The sequence below is a fragment of the Stenella coeruleoalba genome (genome assembly GCF_951394435.1).
Source record: "Stenella coeruleoalba genome assembly, chromosome: 20".
NCBI lineage: Eukaryota > Metazoa > Chordata > Mammalia > Artiodactyla > Delphinidae > Stenella > Stenella coeruleoalba.
Window position 1 is genome coordinate 41,236,846 of NC_137166.1, and position 19,007 is coordinate 41,255,852.

At 45.6% G+C, this 19,007-nt stretch overlaps 3 protein-coding genes across 7 annotated transcripts in view; 1 reads left to right on the forward strand and 2 right to left on the reverse strand.

Moving 5' to 3' along the window:
• Positions 1–8,572, reverse strand: part of CEP89 (centrosomal protein 89) — an 80,223-nt gene extending 71,651 nt beyond the window's left edge. For all 4 annotated transcript variants that reach the window (XM_079908777.1, XM_079908776.1, XM_079908774.1 and 1 more), the window contains exons 1-2: positions 8,439–8,572; positions 5,310–5,416 (exon numbers count right to left, since the gene is read on the reverse strand). In XM_079908777.1, the coding sequence (XP_079764903.1) occupies positions 5,310–5,416; positions 8,439–8,477 (146 nt within the window). In that variant the 5' untranslated portion in view covers positions 8,478–8,572. The remainder of the gene's footprint in view (positions 1–5,309; positions 5,417–8,438) is intronic.
• A 271-nt stretch (positions 8,573–8,843) lies between these two features.
• FAAP24 (FA core complex associated protein 24) lies at positions 8,844–13,797 on the forward strand (the record flags this gene model as incomplete). Of its 2 annotated transcripts, XM_079907967.1 has the most annotated exons (6): positions 8,844–8,966; positions 9,158–9,276; positions 9,398–9,537; positions 9,712–9,864; positions 10,607–10,851; positions 13,635–13,797. In XM_079907967.1, the coding sequence occupies exons 2-6, from the start codon at positions 9,171–9,173 to the stop codon at positions 13,795–13,797; spliced, it is 807 nt and encodes a 268-aa protein (XP_079764093.1). In that variant the 5' UTR covers positions 8,844–8,966; positions 9,158–9,170. The 2 variants fall into 2 exon arrangements, with proteins under 2 accessions (XP_079764093.1, XP_079764094.1); XM_079907968.1 differs by lacking the exon at positions 13,635–13,797 and having other exon boundaries at positions 10,607–11,664.
• The window catches only part of RHPN2 (rhophilin Rho GTPase binding protein 2), a 57,413-nt gene continuing 50,264 nt past the window's right edge, over positions 11,859–19,007 (reverse strand). Inside the window, exons 12-15 of the mRNA XM_079907962.1 lie at positions 18,367–18,443; positions 17,862–18,008; positions 17,396–17,551; positions 11,859–13,202 (exon numbers count right to left, since the gene is read on the reverse strand). Of these exons, the coding sequence (XP_079764088.1) occupies positions 12,936–13,202; positions 17,396–17,551; positions 17,862–18,008; positions 18,367–18,443 (647 nt within the window). The 3' untranslated portion in view covers positions 11,859–12,935. The remainder of the gene's footprint in view (positions 13,203–17,395; positions 17,552–17,861; positions 18,009–18,366; positions 18,444–19,007) is intronic.

The window sequence follows — 19,007 nt, forward strand, 5'->3', positions numbered from 1 at the left end:
CAGTGTGTACCTCCTGGCTACGTGCCTGTAGTCTGTTATGTGCCATGGCACAATCTCACTTCATTCTCACAGCAACTGTATGAATGGATATTACTGTCATCTCCAGTTTTCAAAGACAGTAAATGACTTGTCTAAGCTTTCCTAGCTAACGGGAGATGAAACCAGGTCTGTAATCCAGGCAGTCTATATTCAAGTAGTGTTCCTATTAAAATGAAAGATCAGAATGGGGGGAAAAAAAGGAGAAATAAAAAGATATAACAGAAATGAAAAGGAATTTGAAAAATTTGCAAATTATTCAAAACTATAATAAAGGACAGACGGAGTAATGGGTTTACCCTCTCGCTTGAAAAAGCAAAATAAACCATTAATTGTCCCAGCTTACTGCCTGAGAACACTTCCAGGTCACAGCACAGGGAGGAGGAAATGAGGTGTGGAAATGGAGTGGAGAGTCAGGGAACACCAAGGCAGATAGAATTCGCAGGACAGAAGACCAGAAAGGAAAGAGCTGAACAGAGAGAACTCCAGAAACCTGCAGAAGGCCCCTGAGTGCTCAGCAAAATGCTCGTCAGCGCAAGAGTGTGAGGACACTACGGAAAGCTGGGGGAGAGCCATCCACGAGGATGCGAGGAACAGCGCCAGGTGCTCACACGGGGCTGCGGACAGTGACTGTTCCCACCACACAGATGGGAACACATTATACTTCATGGGACACTGGGTACTCTAAAGGTGGTGGAGAATAAGTAGCCCTAGACTGAACACGGCTCCAGACCCTGCCTAACAAATCATAAAAGCAAGACCCAAAAGATCAAACTGGTTCCAAGGAATTTAACTGCATCCCAGAAAAAAGTTCAAGAAGACTTGTGGGAATACAACAATATCCAGCACTCAACAAGGTAAAACTCACAAAAGTGTCTAGTATGCAAACATACATCAACTAGGCATGCAAAGAGACAGAAAAACATGACCCATAATGAAGAGAAAAATCAATCAGAACCCACTCAGAACTGACACGCTAGAAGTAACAGAGAGGGCCATTAAGACAGTTATTATAATTATGTTCCATATGCTCCAAAAGGTAAGTAGAGACATGGAATATTATTAAAAAGACTTGAACTTCAGGAGACGGAAATTACACTGGATGGGATTAACAGTAGGTTAGTGAAATTAAAGGTGAAACAATAGAAAATAACCAAAATGAAATACAGAGAGGAAAAAATAACTTAAAGAGCATAGTAAGATATGAGATTAAAAATTCTATTGTTTTATGTTTTAAGCCACTAAGTTTTGGGAACTCCCTGGCAGTTCCGTGGTTAGGACTCCGTGCTTTCACTGCCGAGGGCCCGGGTTCAATCCCTGGTCAGGGAACTAAGATCCCGCAAGCCACACGGCATGGCAAAGAAAAAAAAAAAGCCACTAAGTTTTGGTGTAATTACTTACATGGCAATACGTAACTTTCATCAAATGGTGCTGGAACAGCTGGATACCCACGTGCAAAAAAGTGAACTTGAATCTATACCTCCCACACCATACACAAAAATTAACTCAAGATGCATCACAGACCTAAATGTAAAGGCTAAAGCTATAAAACTTCTAGAAGAAAATATAGGATAAAATGCTTTACGACCTTGGGTTAGGCAAAGATTTCTTAGATATGATACTGAAATCATGATCTGTAAAAGAAAAAGCTGACAAGGTGACCTTCATAAACATTAAGAATTTCTGCTCTCTGAAAGGCTGTTAAGAAAATGAAAAGATAAGCCATAGATGGGGAGAAAATATTTGCAAATCACATATTTGTATGTGATTTGTATGTGATACAAGAACTTGTATCCAGAATATATATCCAGAATAGTGTATATATACAGTAATAGGAACAAAACCCAATGTTTTTAAGTGGGCAAAAGATTTTACCAAAGAAGATATACTTTACCAAAGAAGATATACAATGGCAAATAAGCACACGAAAAGATGTTCAGGGACTTCCCAGGTGGTGCAGCGGTTGGGAGTCCGCCTGCCAATGCAGGGGACACGGGTTCGAGCCCTGGTCCGGGAGGAACCCACATGCCGCGGAGCAGCTGCGCCCGGGTGCCGCAACTGCTGAGCCTGTGCTCTAGAGCCCGTGAGCCACAACTGCTGGGCCCACGTACCACAACTACTGAAGCCTGCACGCCTGGAGCCCGTGCTCTGCAAAGCGAGAGGCCACCGCAATGAGAGGCCCGCGCACTGCGGCGAAGAGTGGCCCCTACTCGCCGCAACTAGAGAGGGCCTGTGAGCGGCAGTGAAGACCCAATGCAGCCAAAAATAAATAAATAAATAAAGTTATATAAAAAAAAAAAAAAGATGTTCAACACCATTAGTTACTAGAGAAATGCAAAATAAAACCATAAAGATACCACTACACACCTATTAGAATGTCCAAAATTTAAAAGACTGGCTAAGACAATCCCTTCAACCTGGGCCTGGCAGAATGGCTCTCACAAACAAGGGTGGAGAGAAGAACGGGCCAGTCTGCCATCAATGAGGTGGTGACCAGAGAATAACCCACCAACATTCACAAGCACATCCATGGAGCAAGCTTCAAGAAAGGTGACCCTTGGACACCTGAAGAGATCCAGAAATTTGCCAGGAAGTTGACAGGAACCACAGGTGTGCACATGGACTCCAGGCTCAACAAAACTGTCTGGTCCAAAGGAATAAGGAACATCCCATACTTTATCAGTATGGTTGTCCAGAAAGTGCAATGAAGATGAAGATTCACCAAACAAGCTCTGTACGTTGTTATCTATGCACCTGTCACCACCTTCAAAAACCTATAGACAGGGACTTCCCTGGTGGTGCAGTGGTTAAGAATCTGCCTGCCAAGGCAGGGGACATGGGTTCGAGCCCTGGTCTGGGAAGATCCCACATGCCACGGAGCAACTAAGCCCGTGTGCCATAACTACTGAGCCTGTGCTCTAGAGCCCGCGAGCCACAACTACTGAGCCCGTACACCACAACTACTGAAGCTTGTGAGCCTAGAACCCGTGCGCCACAACAAGAGAAGCCACTGCAATGAGAAGCCTGCACACAGCAACAAAGAGTAGCCCCCACTAGCCACAACTAGAGAAAGCCCGCGCACAGCAATGAAGACCCAACACAGCCAAAAATAAATAAATAAATAAACCTATAGACAGTCAATGTGAATGAGAGCTAATGGCTAATTGTCAAATAGTTATAAAGACACAGACACACACACACACCTGATCAAACCAAGTATTGGTGAGCACGTGAAGAAAATGGAACTCATACCCTGCTGGTGGGAACATATATGGAGTAACAACTTTGGAAATAGTTTGACAGTTTCTGGTTAAATATATCCCTAGTATATGACCCACCTATTCCACTCCTAAATATTTACCCAAGAGAAATGAAACCACAGGTCCAAAGACTTGTGCACAAATATTCATAGCAGCTTTATTTCTAGTAGCCAAAAAACTAGAAACCACCCAAATATCCATCAACAGGTGAATGGACGAACAGTGGCATATTCATACAATGGAATATCACTCAGCAATTCCAAGGATGAATTACTGATATTCACAACAATATGGATGAATCTCAAAATAATTATGCTGAGTGCAAGAACCCAGCATAAGTATTTTGTATAATTCCATTTATAAAAAAGTCTAGAAAATGGAGGCTACTCTTATAGTGATAGAAAGCAGATCGATGGCTGCCTGGGATGGGGGCAAGATGGGGATGAGGGTGGGCTGGGCCGAGGTATGGGAAGTGAGAGGGGGAAGGAGGGAGGATTTACAAAGGGGCATGAGGAAACTTGAGGGTATGATAGATACATTTATTATCTTGATTATGGTGATGGTCTCACAGGTATAAACATATGTCATAACATCAAATTATTCATTTAAACATGTACAGTTTACTGTACACCCATTATATAATAAAACTGCTTTAGAAAAAGATAAAAGACTATCTAAAGCAAAAATAAGAACACCATATTGTGGGGTTTATAACATATAGAATTAAAACATATAACGACAGTAGCAAAGGATGGGAAGGAGGAAACAGAAGTGATTGCTGGAAGATTCTTACACTATTACGCTAGACGCGAAGTGGAATAATGTCAGAGGTTAATTTGAATGTTAGTTTTTAGAGTAAAATAACCTAGAAATAGGCCAAATTTGCCAAAACCATGTTGATTATTTGGGGCTAATAAAGATTATAATCCAGAAATATATTTTTGGAAAACACAGGAGACAACAAAGATTTTCTAACGAGTCTACAGCATGCTTGCCGCGAAATGACGTGGTCTTTTGTTTGTTTTTCTGCTTTATAATGGAATGTGAAGCTAACTCTCTCACTACTGCTGCTACATAAACATTTCAGTTCTAATGACACAACTTAAGGGTTGTTCACACAAACACTGAAGAGCCAGACAGACCTACAAGTCCATCGCAGCGATGCCACCACCCACCAGCCGTGAGACCCTGGGCCAATGACTAACACTTGAGCTCAAAACAGAGATGCCAGCAGGACCTCTCTCACAGGATCGTTGAGAGGATGAAATGAAACAGTGCTTCTTAAGCACTGACCAGAGTCCTTGGCACAGAGGAAACACTAATAAATGGCTCTTCTTGTTATCAAGATTGTACCGAAGGAAAAAACAAACACTAAAAATATTTCAAAGTGTTTGTTATCAGGAGGCATGCAATATTCAAAGAACACTAAAAGAAGGTACCACCCCTGAGTGAAATTATTTCTCACTGTTAACAGTTAAGCCATGTATCCATGTATTTTATGGATTAAAAAGAAAGTCTAAAATTCTCCTGTGCCTAAAATTTTGGAGGGCATAGGCAGGGGTCTTAGGTATAAAAGAAGTCAGCTCTCTGGTGTGTTAGGAGCACTGAAGGATAGGGGTATCTCGGGCCCTGGCAAGCGAGCTCACTTCTCCTTCCTTCCTGCAAAGCAGTTCTTCTGAAAGGCAGACTTGTGTTTAAAAAGAAAATTATGTGCACATTTCAAATTCCTTTTAACATACTACCAACCTAAATATTTGTGCTTCAGTGTTTTATATTTTGAAAAATTGCATTCAATTATGACATGTGAGAACTCCACAGACCTGAAAGGAACAGACCATTATCCCACGGAGAAACCATATTAAGTGCTTTGTTATGGAACCGTGATACGTATTTCAAAGGACATGATTCTAATCACCCTCCTTGTGATTTTCTTACCCATCTGAACAGTTCCGGGACCCAGCACTTGGTGGCTGAGCTCAGGGTGACCTCAGTGCCTGCTCACCCGAGACTCACCTTGGTCTCTCTGGAGAGGGGCTGGGGCCACGTGGAGGAGGTGTGCGGGGCACAGCTGGCTTCGGTGCGATGCTGGCTGCAGGGAGAAGGCCATGGATGATGTGTTTCTGCACAAACGAAACCCAGCAGAGGTCAATGGGATCATCTCTGGGGACTGCGACCACACCTCCCTGGGCCTGGGAGGGAACACTTGCACTGGTCACCCAGGGATCTAGTCACACCAGGAGGTCCACTTCTCCCCCTGCCATCCTCAAGCCCCATCTGGCCAGGCACACGTGCCCATGCAGGGAGCACCATATAGCTGCCCTCGGTGGGAACCCTCTGGCCCTTCCTTCCTCAGAACAGCTTCCCTGACCATCCTGCAGAGTCCCCCTCCAGCACCCCCAACTGGTCTCACAGCACTGCCCCTGATGACCCTACTTACTCACTTGCCGCCCCCCCGGCTGGATGGAAGCTTCCTAAGAGCATGCAACCTTCTTGCCTTTATCAACCCTGGAACTCTGGCACTTAGCACATTGTCTAACGCCTGGTAGGGGCTTAATAAGGACTTTAGGTAGTTTATCTCAAAGATGCAGAGTAACAAAAACTAGTTCTCACACACAATGAAAGTCGGAGAACCCTGCTTTAGGCAACTGGGAGGCCCTGAGAAGTTTCTGAGTGTAACCCAATCTTCATTTCCTGTGCACCAGCCATTCATTTGTATCTACTAGAGGCAAAACGCCATGACAGCATTTCACGACAATGAAGAAATCTTGTCATCATCTTTAAGGAGGGACAGTACAGAGGAGAAACACCCAGATATTTATAATACAACAGAGAATCATGGAAAGTGCCAAGGCAGAGGTAAAGACAAAGTGCTGAGGTGACCCAGGGAGGGAAGGGCTCCCTCAGATCTGGGGGCCAGCAAGGGGACCGCTGATGTCCTGTTGGAGAAAATCTCAGAGCATTTAGACTGGGTCTTCAAAGATGGCCACTGCTCTCACATTTGGGAAATGCGATAGAAAGGCATTCCAGGAGGAGGGAGCAAAAGGAACGAAGGAATGAAGCAAGACGTAGTGGCAGTGTTCTAGAAATAAGCACTCCAGTTCGCTGGAACACAGAGGCATGTGAGTTGGAGAGGCTAGCAAAACGAGCTGGAGTCAGAGTGGGGACTGCTTCCATTTAAGAGTTTTGATACCAGACTAAGGAGATCTTGTGACCTAGTGAGAAGCACCCACTGAAAGTGGCCCCAGGGAAGACTAATCAGGCTGGGGTGGGCGCAAGGTACGGGGGCGAAAAGGAAGATGCAAGCAAGGGGAAGAGCCAGGGTTCTGGGCATACTTCAGGAGTGAGGGACGAGCAGACCTTCCAAATGCCTTCTGCAGCCCTCCCACCCCCCACCCCCAGTCCCACGTTGATGGCCAACGCCAAGAGCAGGGATTCCAGAGCAGCCACTGCTGAATCCCACCATTCTCCAGGATATACACTTGTCTGCCACCTCCCCCATCCCCCGCTGCCTGGCTGGCATCCAGAAGGTCCTTCGAAAAGGCCTCGTGAGTTTTGTTTATTTATTTTTTGATAGAGTGAATCTCACATAGTATGCTGAACATTTCTCCCCTGTACCACGATAATCATCTCCTAACTATGGTTCTCCTGCCTCTAGTCTCTAATAAAACACAGGATGATCTTACCTCAACCCAGCATGAAAACTCTCGGGTTGACAGAGAAATGTCCTCTCCTGGCACAGAAGGCTGCTAAGGCTGCTATCAGGTGGTTCCTATCAGTGGCCCCAGATTCTTTTCTGGCGGGCCCTCCTCATCCCTACACATGCTGTAGCACTCAGAATTGCCTTCCTGTTCCCACGTAGCAAATGACTCTTTGTCAGACTTTTGTACATGCTGTTTTCTCCACCTGGAATTCTATTTCCTTACTCCTCCCAAGGCCCAGGTCAACTCTCTCGGCTGACTTTGCTGCCCCTTCCGGTATATGCCTCTTCGGCACTTTTTCCCTCACCACTTTGTGTTGAATGACTTATAGGTTTGTCTACCCTTTAGCCTTTGGGGCCATAGGCTGTCAATCAATTGTGGGTATCTGGCACACGCACAGTAGGAACTCAGTAACACAACAAAAACCTCAATAAAGATGCTGAGTTAGCAAAATTGCACTGGAAAAATATGCTTCAACTATGCCTTCCTCGCTTCTCAACATCCACCTGTCTAAAATGACTTCAGCAGGTCACAGGGCTGAGAACAGGAAGCCAAGTCAGACATGCTTTCTGATCCCAAACTGAAACAGAGTTCAGGAGTACCCTTATCAAAATGCTTTCTCTGTATTTAAAGTATTAAGTTTATGGAGAACTGGATGTAAGTAGGTCTGGGGTTTCACCAGGCAAGTATGGAAAAGGGAGACAGGAACAACGCCATTGCGGTGGGGGGCAGTGGTTACAAAGAAGTATCATAGGAGGAGGGGTCAGAGAATGAGCCTGGAAGTGTGCGCCCGCAGTGCCAGAGTGTCCATGGTAAGGTCTGCAGGGAAGCATTCCAGGCAGAAGAAAGAGCAAAGACAAAGGCCTGAATAAACCTAAAGGTGGGAATAGCTGGAGCGTCTGTGTGTGTGACTTGTGGGCAGCGGGCACGATCAGAATTGCATTTTAAAAGAATTCCTTTGGCTGCTTTGTGGAGAACGGACCTAGGGGAAGGGCGGGAACGGAGACCGAGAAATAGGGAGGAGTTGCTGCAGCAGTGCAGGTAGATGATGGAGGGCGGGGTGGGAGCGGGGACGGCTGCCAGATGCATCTGGTGGGTGGAATCTATGGAACTTGCTGGTGGGGTGTACATGGTGCGTGGCGGAGGAAAGAATCAAGAATGACTTCCCACAGAGGAATATTCAGTAGTGGAGCAAGTTTGTGCCGGCAGGAGTGAACTCCCGACACCGGAGCGAAAGTTACAGGTGAGACAGGGCGAGTCCTATCGACTGAGGCCGACACTGGGATAGAGGATCCGTGTTCCAAACACGAAAATTCAGGGCTTCTCGAAAGAAAAACCAATTCCTCTTGTGCCGCTACCTTGCCTCCATCCCAAATCCCAACCCCTTCCCACTTAACTCCCGGCCCCACGGGCCAGAGCGCAGGCCGGGCGCAGGTATACTTACAAACTGCCTCTTGCCGCCTCTCCGGACCCCCAGGAGCATCCTTGCTGCGGGGGTTGGCCAGACCGGCACTGGACTGACAAGCAGATCTCAGAACCGAGTACCACTCCCTAAAGCGCGCCGCCTCCAACGGGCCTAGCCCCAGACGCCTTTTGTACGCAACGGACTTCGCAACAACCACGTCTGCCATTGGCTCTGCTTTTCCCAAGACCAATCAGAGCGAAGGTTACTGCACACCCGTCGCTCATGGCAACCAGCGGGTACTCTCAAATCCTCTCCAGGGCTGAAATTGTGTGCGCTGTTCATTCTCTTATTGGCCAGTCACGTGTCGATCTCTGAGGCCATAGCCTATCCGGCGCCAGGGGAGGCAGAGGGCGGGCAGGATAAAGGACTTGGAGAGCGCGCAGGAGAGAACCCGGAAGTGGGGCGCCGCAGGTAATGTCGCGGGAGACCCAGAACTGGGCCCTGGCCGGCTCGGCCCCCGCCCTGGACTGGATGGAGGAGCCACGGCGCGGGAGTGTCAGGGGCCAGGCAGGTGACGCGGATGAGGGACGGGGCTTCTAGGGCAGGAATTTCCTGGTTCTTAGACTTTGGCTAATAATCAACCTCTTAAAGAACACACTGCAGACGGGCCCCTGCCAAAGAGGCCGGGGCTGGGAGTGGAACGCGGGGCCGTGTGCCGGAGAGCCTGCTCAAGTGCCGTCTTGTATTCCGCTCATTAGATCCAGGCAGCCGATGGAAGGGAACACCCTTGATGGCACAGGCCCCATGCACGTGCCGTTTGGGCACATTGTGGCCAATGAGAAATGGCGCGGGTCGCAGCTGGCACAGGGGATGCAAGGTCGGTGGGCTCCCTCTACTAAAGCCCTCTCTCACCTTAGCCCACTTTTTAAAAACGTTCTACCTATTGCCGTCTTTTCATCCAAAGCTCACGGAACTTATTTTCTTTTCTGTATTTTAAGGAAAAATTAAACTCGTTTTTGAGGATGGCCTGACACCGGTAGATTTTTACTTGTCTAGCAGATCCTGCATTCTTTATATCACCGAAGCTGATTTGGTGGCAGGAAATGGCTACAGAAAGAGACTTGTTCGGGTTAGAAACGTAAGTACTGAATTAAAGAAACAAATTGAAAATTGACTTCTATCCCCCCTCTGTCTATCCCTTGGAATAATTTATATAAAACCATTGGCCATTCCAAGTACCCTTGGATAGCTTCTTAGTCTTGAATGGAATTTTGTTACAAAATAGTTTCCTGTCTTTTTTTTTTCATTGAAGTCCAGTAAACTTCAAGGGATTGTAGTAGTTGAGAAAACTCACATGAGTGAACAGTACTTTCCAGCCGTACAGAAATTTACTGTGCTGGATCTGGGGATGGTGTTGCTTCCAGTGGCCAGCCAGACGGAAGCGTCCTGTCTCATTATCCAGTTGGTAAGTACTGATTCTTACTCCTCCACGATAGCCCTGTGTTAGGACTCTTGACTGACCTTCCTGGACCTGCTACTCTGACAGACAGCTGCCCTTATTATAGGTACAATCCATCAGGTCAATCTCTGTCAGTGACTGGTTTGGTTTCTAAAACCTTTTTGAGGAGTTTAAGTTCAGAAGCTGCCTCTGCAGCTATCTGAGCTTGCCCTCCATTCTAGGCAAGTATGTAACAAAGCAATCAAGTTGGAGACCTGATTTTAGCCTCCCAGGCTGTGATGACTCCATCATGCACTATTCTGCACTTAGGCTGGTGACCCTGTCAACAGCTTCTTCGCCTCATCCACACGTATCTTTTTCTTCTTTTTTTTTTTCGGCCGGGCCACGCGGCCTGTGGGATCTTTGTTCCCCGACCAGGGTTCGAACCTGCACCCCCTACATTGGAAGGGCAGAGCCTTAACTACTGGACTGCCAGGGAAGTCCCGCCATGTATCTTTTGTCTGCACTTCTGTCTGCAAGTTCATGTGTTGGGTTTTTTTAACCTAGTGGTTTTCCATATAGTTCATCTTTTAATAATTTTACTGATGCCTGAAAAATTATATTCATGTTATATATGAGAATATTTGCAGTGGTGAATCAAGCTGAACCAAATGGAAAAACTAAAACTAAATTTCCACAAAACAGAATTTTAAGAAACCTCCAGTCCTCTAGAGGGCACTCATGTGCTTTTCCTTTCATCTCGGTTCAGGTTGAAGAGCAAACCAAAGAGCCCAGTAAGAACCCTTTACTCAGGAAGAAACGAGCTCTGATCTCCGAGCCAGCCCTCCTTCGAACTGTGCAACAGATCCCAGGAGTCGGGAAAGTTAAAGCTCCTCTCCTGCTCCAGAGGTTTCCAAGTATCCAGCAACTAAGTAATGCTTCCATCCAAGAACTGGAGCCGGTGGTTGGACAGTCAGTGGCCCAGCACATTTATGCGTTCTTCACCCAGTCCAGGTGATGGCTCTTCCCACGGCATCTCCTTTACACCACGAACCACAGGATCTTGTTTTCTTTCACATTAAGAAACAATATTTCCTCTCACAGAAACTAGGGAAGGATGAAGTGAGGCCTGAATGGCACCTGCCAGTTGTCCTGCCCTGCTTTCTGGGCTCAGGTATTTACTTCAGGTAGTGTGCCCCAGATGGCACTGCCCGCACCCTGCTAGCATGAAGAGGGCTGGTGGACACCTTCCTAAGGGAGTCGGTTTAAACAGGGACTCTCAAGATTCAGCAAAAAGCCGGCTTGGGCAGATTTTAATGTGTGACCTTCACCTGTATCTATCATGGAAGGTGGTGGATGTGACCGTCTAAAGGAATCAGACCTACAGTGAATGAAGCACTGTGTACCATAAGCCCCTTGTTCCTTCTGGCAGAGCCACTGTTCTTCAGGTCTGGTCTTAATACACCTGTGCTTTGAGGGTGGCTGCCAGTGTAAACAAACAATTGTCCTGCCTTTTTTCTTCCTTCCTTCCTTTCTCCCTCCATCCCTCCCTCCGGGTAGCTGCACAGTTTGTTTGTAATCACTGAGCATGACTTCTAAACACAGAAAGCCTGGAGTCCAGAGTTCCCATTTTAAAATAAAAAGCCAATGTGTGCGAGGGAGGGAAAGAATGTGTTTGTAAATGTATAGTCCAACAATGGGAAGAGAAAAGGGAAAATGGCAGGTGCAGCTGCATCCAGAGAGGAGAGCCTGGGGATCAAAATGTACAACTGCTCATTCAAAAAATAAATACAATTAAAGAGGCTATATGTTTTCAGGGATACTAAGGTAACTTGAGAGCTAAGTCCTGTTTTGTGAAATGTTAGTAATTTTTAAAAATCAAATACAATAACATTTTGTGCATTAGGGTAAAAACGATTTGAAAGAGGAGGGAATTAAAGTGAAATCAAAGTGGAAACCATTAACTCAGGCAAATGAATGCATTTAGTGAAATCAAAGTGGAAACCATTAACTCAGGCAAATGAATGCATTTATGTAAATATTTATACAAAAATAGCCCTAAGAGCAATGGATACACTTTCCCAAATATGGTTGTTTCCCTTTTGATATTACACACTAGAAAATATTTAAGTTTGTTAATTCTCAAAATTACATGTCAATGATATATTTTTAAAAGCTATATAACTTGTACTATGCCAACAGTGAATCTTATTAGAGTCACAGTGTCATCCAACATATAGCAAGAGAAATCAGTTGGTAAGAATGTCATTTTAAAAAGTCAAATAGAGCTCTAAACTTGAATCATTTACATCCTGACCTTATACAATGTTTTTAACCCTTCTTAAAGGCTCTTAAAATATACAACTATGTACTTTCTACTTTAAACAAAATGAAAAATGTTTTGAGTATCAAACAGTATATTATCTACCTTGTAGACAGCATCTTCATCTAACACTGCCACTGTGTTAGCGACTTTTAAATGACATAAAATAGAAGAAAAGTTGCTCCTAAATGGTTGTTTATCTAATAAGTCATGACAAATTTGGCACTAGACTTTATCTGGAAACAGCATTCATATTATTTAGAAATAATAGTAAAATCTTGTTGTTTTAGGTTAATGAATTCCCCTTAGGAAGGAGCTCTTTGGGACAGTTTTTAGTAACACTAATTTAAGTCTATCATTATTGTCCCTTGCCCTGCCTTAATTTGGGGTCATCTGAATTCTGAGTTAAGGAATTATCCATCTATCACCCAAGTCTGGAAACTTACAAATAGGACCAGTATAGGAAATCCTAATTTAACTCTGATAGTAAGTAGCTAAGAGTCTTAATTATAGTCGTTAAAAACAGCCATATGTCCACATTATTCTATTTACAATACTTTATATAATAAATAACTTGCAGCAATATGGTGAGACTCCCCTAATAAGTTTGTTTTCCACAAATTTCTAGAGGTTTCTTGTTACTGTCATTCATAAAAACATACCAATTGTAGGTTTACGCTGTGAGAAAATGGGATTTGAGAATATTTAGAAATTTTCCGCTATGGCACAAATATGAAGGCCCAGTCAGCACGGGAAACGCTTTTGTTTCCTCACGTTAGTACAAAGAACTGTCGGAGGTGAGAAGGCTGAACGGAGAGGGGAGCTTCTTCTTGACCGGAGGCCCCGCAACCCTGACCCCAACCGATGGGAGGCACAAGGTGCTCGCCGACTTCTGTCTGTTCTTGTTGGTGTTCCAACTCAAAAAGGACAGCTTTTTCGAGATTTTCTTGGTTTTATCAGTTTTATCATCATCATCTGTGGCTAAGCAGATCATGGAGTAGGTTTTCTGCATTCCCACAGAGTATGTGGCACATTTACTATGCTGCACACAGAAAAAGAAAGAGAAAGGTGTTAGAAGTCAAGATGTCAGAGAAACGATTGCGAAGTTTGAGACTCAGGTTCTGCACTCATAGCATCCTCTTTAAAGTTACGTTGACATAATTCTGAAACTCAGTGACAAATGCTTATACAGAATTAGGTTCTTAACAACAAGGACAATTCTTAAGGAATATACTCAGTAGTAGTAATTTAGGCTAGAGACCACTACCTTTTAAGGTTATTACGTTTGAAAAAGTAATATATACTCATGGTCAATGATATGAAAATGCATAAGGTGAACAGTAGGTGTCCCTCCTACCTGGGCTTTCAGGCTCTTCCCCTGAGGTAACCACTATCTGTTACACTTTTAGAGATAACATTCATATACAGGAATTGATATGTGTGTAAGTATAAATCACCATTTGTCTTTCCTTAGGAATACACCACACACACTTGTCCGCACCCTGCTTTCTTCACTTCATGTATCCTGGATTTCAGCGCACACCAACAGATACAGATCAACTTCATTCCCTTTAAAGACAGTACAGGGTCCTGTGATGAGGATATTAAATTTTTCCAATTTTTTAAACGTGAAATAAACATAACATCAAAGTTACCATTTTAACCATTAAGTTCTGTTTATTTCACCGGTTTGAAGACATGCCCTCCCATGTGCCTGGACCCCCTCGCTCCCTCTCTCCTCCAGGTATCCCCTCCTTTCTGCTCTCCTGTCTCCTAACCCTTTCCCAACTGCACACAAGCTAACTGTGCCATCAACACACACACCTTTGAAAAACTCTCCTTTACCCCTACGTCCCCTCCCAGCTACCACCGCAATATCTCTGCTCCCTTTCACAAGTCTTCCCTTTCTCTCATTCACTTGTTTCCCGTCCTCATCCAGCATGCTCCCCACTACCCAGTCCCCAAATCTTCCTGGGGCACCTCTCTGACACTCTCAGGGCCTTATGGAGCACAGCTGGAAACCACTGCACTCGTCTAAATCTTAGATTATACAGATGAGGACCATGAAGCCTGCTGAAGGTCAAACAGCTTATTAACAGCAGGCAGGGCCTGATTCCAGGTCTTTGATTCCAAGCCTGCGGTTCTTTCCACGACACCAGTGGTAGTCAGAATGGTGGTAGTCTCCATTTTCCCGAGGCTCAGAGCAAGTCTCTGACGCCCGAGGTCACGGAACTGGTGAAAGCCAGGATTCAAATGCAGGCAGTCTGAATACAGAACCCTTGCTTTCATCCCTACGTCAGATTCTTCATTGGCCTGGTTCAATCAGAAATGTGACAGGACTAACAGATACGCCTTTCAGTCTCTTCAGGGGCAGGGCTGCTCTCTAAAGATGCAGGTCCTCCGGCTGTGCCTAACAGACCCCAGCCCTCAGGCCAGAGCCCAGCACTTTTATATATCCTCTTCTGGGACAAACTTCTTTCGTTTCTGGTTGAGACCTTGATCACTAGTCTAGCAATGCTATGGATTCCACCCCTAAAAGTGCCATTTTTCATGATCCCTTCTCCCAAGATGCTCTGAGTCCCTTGACTACTTTATCTTCTTTTTTCTAATTGAGTTATAATTCACATACCATAAAATTCACTATTTTAATACAATCCAGTGGTTTTTAGTATAGTCACAGAGTTGTGCAACCACTAATATTACCGAATTTCAGAACATTCCCACCCCCCTCCAAAAGAAACCCTGGGGAATTCCCTGGCGGTCTGGTGGTTAGAACTCCGTGCTTCCACTGCAGGGGGCGTGGGTTCGATACCTGGTCAGGGAACTAAGAGCCTGCACGCTGTGCGGTGCAACCAAAAAAAAAAAAAGAAACCCTGTCCCATCAGCAGTTACACTCCCCATTCCCCGACGCCCCAGCCCCTGGCAACCAACCACTAACCTACATTCTGTTTCTACGGGTTTGCCTATTTCTTACCAATGGAATCACACAATCATTCACTCTCCAACCCTCTCTAAGTCTGAGTTCTGTTGCCATTTCCCCATGAAAAGTGTCCTTTTGTCCTGCTGCCAAATATAATAGACATGGCCCTGCTTCCCTCATTCTCCACGTCTTAACTGTGTTCAGCACAAACCACCGCTCTTTCCGGGCAGGATCTTCTTCTCTTGGTTTCAGAAGCCCCTCTTTATCCCACCGGTCTGCACCTACTTCTAACTGACCTCCAGACGCTTGTGGTGTCTCTCGGGGTTGAGTCCTCCACCCTCAACCCCTCGAGGGTACTTTCGTTTAGTATCTTACAGCTTTAAATATCATCTCTGTGCGGATAATCCTCAAATATTTAGTTCTAGGCTGACATGTGCCTTGAACTGAAGATCTGAACATCCAGCTGCCTACTTTACCTTTACATCCGGATGCCTAATGGCACGCGAACCACACACTTGCTTCTCTCTCTCCTCGGACTCCCTCAACCTTGCCCCGTCTCCCGTCATTAAGAAAAATGATGCAGTAATTCAAGCCAAAACCTGTGCAGTCCTCTCTCTTTCCTGCAACTTTTTTTTTTTTTTTTTTTTTTTTTTGCGGTACGCGGGCCTCTCACTGTTGTGGCCTCTCCCGTTGCAGAGCACAGGCTCCGGACGTGCAGGCTCAGCGGCCATGGCTCACGGGCTCAGCCACTCGGCAGCAGGTGGGATCTTCCTGGACTGGGGCACGAACCCGTGTCCCCTGCGTCGGCAGGTGGACTCTCAACCACTGCGCCATCAGGGAAGCCCTCCTGCATCTTTTTTATACAAGTCATCTACAAATCCATCAGCTCTATATCCAAATTACGTCTCAGGTGCACCCACCTCTCTACACCTCCACTGTCACCCCCTAGTGGGACGGTGCTAACGTCACTGGCCTAGGTGACTGCCACAGCCAGCTTGCTCTGCGGCCACCCGGCTGGCCTCCAGACAGCAAGACGGCCTTCTAAAATAAACATCATGCCACGTCACTCCCCGTCTCAAAAGGTTTCAAACTCCCTCCACTGCCGATGAAGCCCTGCTTCCCTCCCACCGCATTTCCCTCCACTCTGGCCCTTGTCAAGATGCTCCGGCCGAAAGGCCTTCTTTTAGTTCCTCTGGCAGGTGAAGCTCATTCCTGCCACAGGGTCTGGTCTCTGCACCTGTTGGTGCCCCTTCCCACGTGCTCTTGTACCTCTTCACATGGCTGGTTCCTCCTGTCACTCAAGCCTCAGGGCAAGCCCTGCTCAGGAGCCCCTCCCAGCTCCAGTCATTCTAGCACATGACACATTTTATTTCCTTTACAGCACGTACCCAAAATCACAACCACTTATTGCATATTTAGTGCCAGCTTTGTGGGGGCAGGGACCTTATCTGTCTAATTCCAGCTGTAGCTCCAACACCTGAGAAGGGCCTGGCACACAGTTGATGCCCAATCGATATTTGTTGAATGAATAAACACATCCTGTTCTAGAGGGAAGCGTCCAAGGTACATAATTGAATGCAGCAAGCACAGAAGAGTGCGTATGCCACAATTCCTCCGACTTGGGGAAACAAAGGGCTGTAACTGTGCACATGGACTTGCACAGGCTCAGACGCTTCCCAAGATCTCCCAGGAAACAGCTAACACTGTCCCGGACGACGTGCGGAGAGCATCTTCCACACATCATCTCAAGCCCTTCTGTATCAATTCAGTATTTTTTTTAACCATGAGTATGTACTACTTTTGCAATTGAAAAGAATTTAACCAGAAAAATAAATCAGTTGGTTCTTTTATCTATAGCAGGGGTCCCAACCCCTGGGCCGTGGACCAGTACCAGTCCACAGCCTGTTAGGAACCGGGCCGCACAGCAGGAGGTGAGTGGCAGGAGAGCAAGCAAAGCTCCATCTGCCGCTCTCCATCTCCCCCCATCGCTCCCCATCGCTCACGTTACCGCCTGAGCCATCCCCCCCACCCCGCCCCACCCCTCATCCGTGGAAAAAGTGTCTTCCGCAAAACCGGTCCCTGGTGCCAAAGAGGCTGGGGACCGCTGATTTATACGATTAAAAAAAAAGCTTTCCAGTGATCTCTCTGACCCAAGTTGAGCACGTCCCAGTGATGACGGGCTTAGGAGTTCAGTCGTTTGTGGCACGTTACAAATGCAGGCAGGAGGCAGGGGTCCGGATAAAGACCTCTGGGGCTGGACTCACACTGACTTCACTCCACGTCACTGTTTGCTGCCAGGGGCCATCAGCACTCACCATGGACGATGTGGCATCCAGGAGGCTCACGACCTTCATCTCAATGTCATTCTGGCCAAAGCTCTTCAGCAGCTTCATAACCTCACTCACAGTCAGCCACTTACAATCCACGTCTTGAATGGAAACAATATAATCCCCTTCCTTGGCTCCTGCCACCTATGAAAGTATGATTTAAATAAAGGTCAATGTTCTGTTCATTCAGTTCCCTAAAGCAGTTCCCAAGTTCATTAATAAAACAGTTATCTGCACAAATTTGCTTCAAGAAGGCAAAAATGAATCCTTTTCTCTTTGGGCAAGAAAGGTATGAAAGGCCTTTCACATAAAGCAAGGCCTTTTACATAGAGGAACCCTACATTGAATCACCCACATACATTTGTTTGGGCAGCTCTCTTTATATTTTACCAGTTTCACTGTCTGCAAAGATGCCAGGGAGTTTTGCTCCCAATTTAGAAGGGTCCACACTTACGGCAGCAGAGCAGTACGGATCCAGGAAGTGGACTTGAACCGGGGAGTTTCCTCTCAGGGTGAACCCCAAGTCTCCTTCTTCTGCAGTGAAGTGAATGCTTCGAGGAGGCGTCCATCTCTTATTAGCCGAAAACACAGATAAAGGGCCCTTTGGAATAGAGCGTCATTAGCTGTAGGAGCTGAAGGCTGAATCAGGAACTTTTGAAAACCAAAGGAAATGATGCCTTATTGTCCTTACAGATTTCATTTGGCCCTGCTCCGAGACTAATGATACCATCTGGGATAATACGTGCTACAAAGTCATACAAGAATGTTAATTGCCATTTGCTCTAAAAGATCCAACATATTTAAGGTAAAATTATCTTTTTAAAATTATCTTAATTTAAATAATCTTATATAACATCTCTAATTAAAAATCAAAAACATCTAAAAGTAGCCTTTTACATACTTGCAACTTATAAAACAGCTTTCCCCTCAAGTCATTATGAAATAAATGTTCAACATACCAGCTTCTGGAAGAAGTCTGTTACTGTCACCTTGGAGAACTGTGGCGGTATAATTTCAACCTCTCGCTCAGTTTTAGCTGGAAAAGAAGATTAAAAGTAACAGCATAAATGTTTCTCTAATTGAAAGTTATCCTTGAAAACTCAGGCCTAACTCCATTTGGGTATCTACTATGAGCTATATCCCACTCTGGGGCTGGGACAGAGTAGTGGCAATAAGACAAATTCCCTGCCTTCGAGGAGCTTATTTGTATTCTAGGGGACATCCAATGGTATTCATAAAAATCCTACTGAGAAGTAACCTACGTTTCGGGTGTGGCTGTTATGGAAATACCATGCTTTCAGCACAGTTTCGGGCGAGATGTGCTTCCTCTCTTCAGTATTAATGTGTGATGCGAGGATTTCACAGTGAGAAGTGGGTTTGCCAAATCTCCACTATCATATTCACGGCAGGCTCAAGCCAACCCTTCCCATGAGGCTAGTCAGTGTCTAACAAAGGATCCCAGTGCAGGCTAAGTATACATGAACAACAGCATAAAAAGAAAATATGGGGAAGAAGACTGGCACTGTCAAGAAGACTGACACACCCCTGTATTCACGGGACGGCCCTGTGGTTTCTTACAAACGAACTGCTTCACACAGCA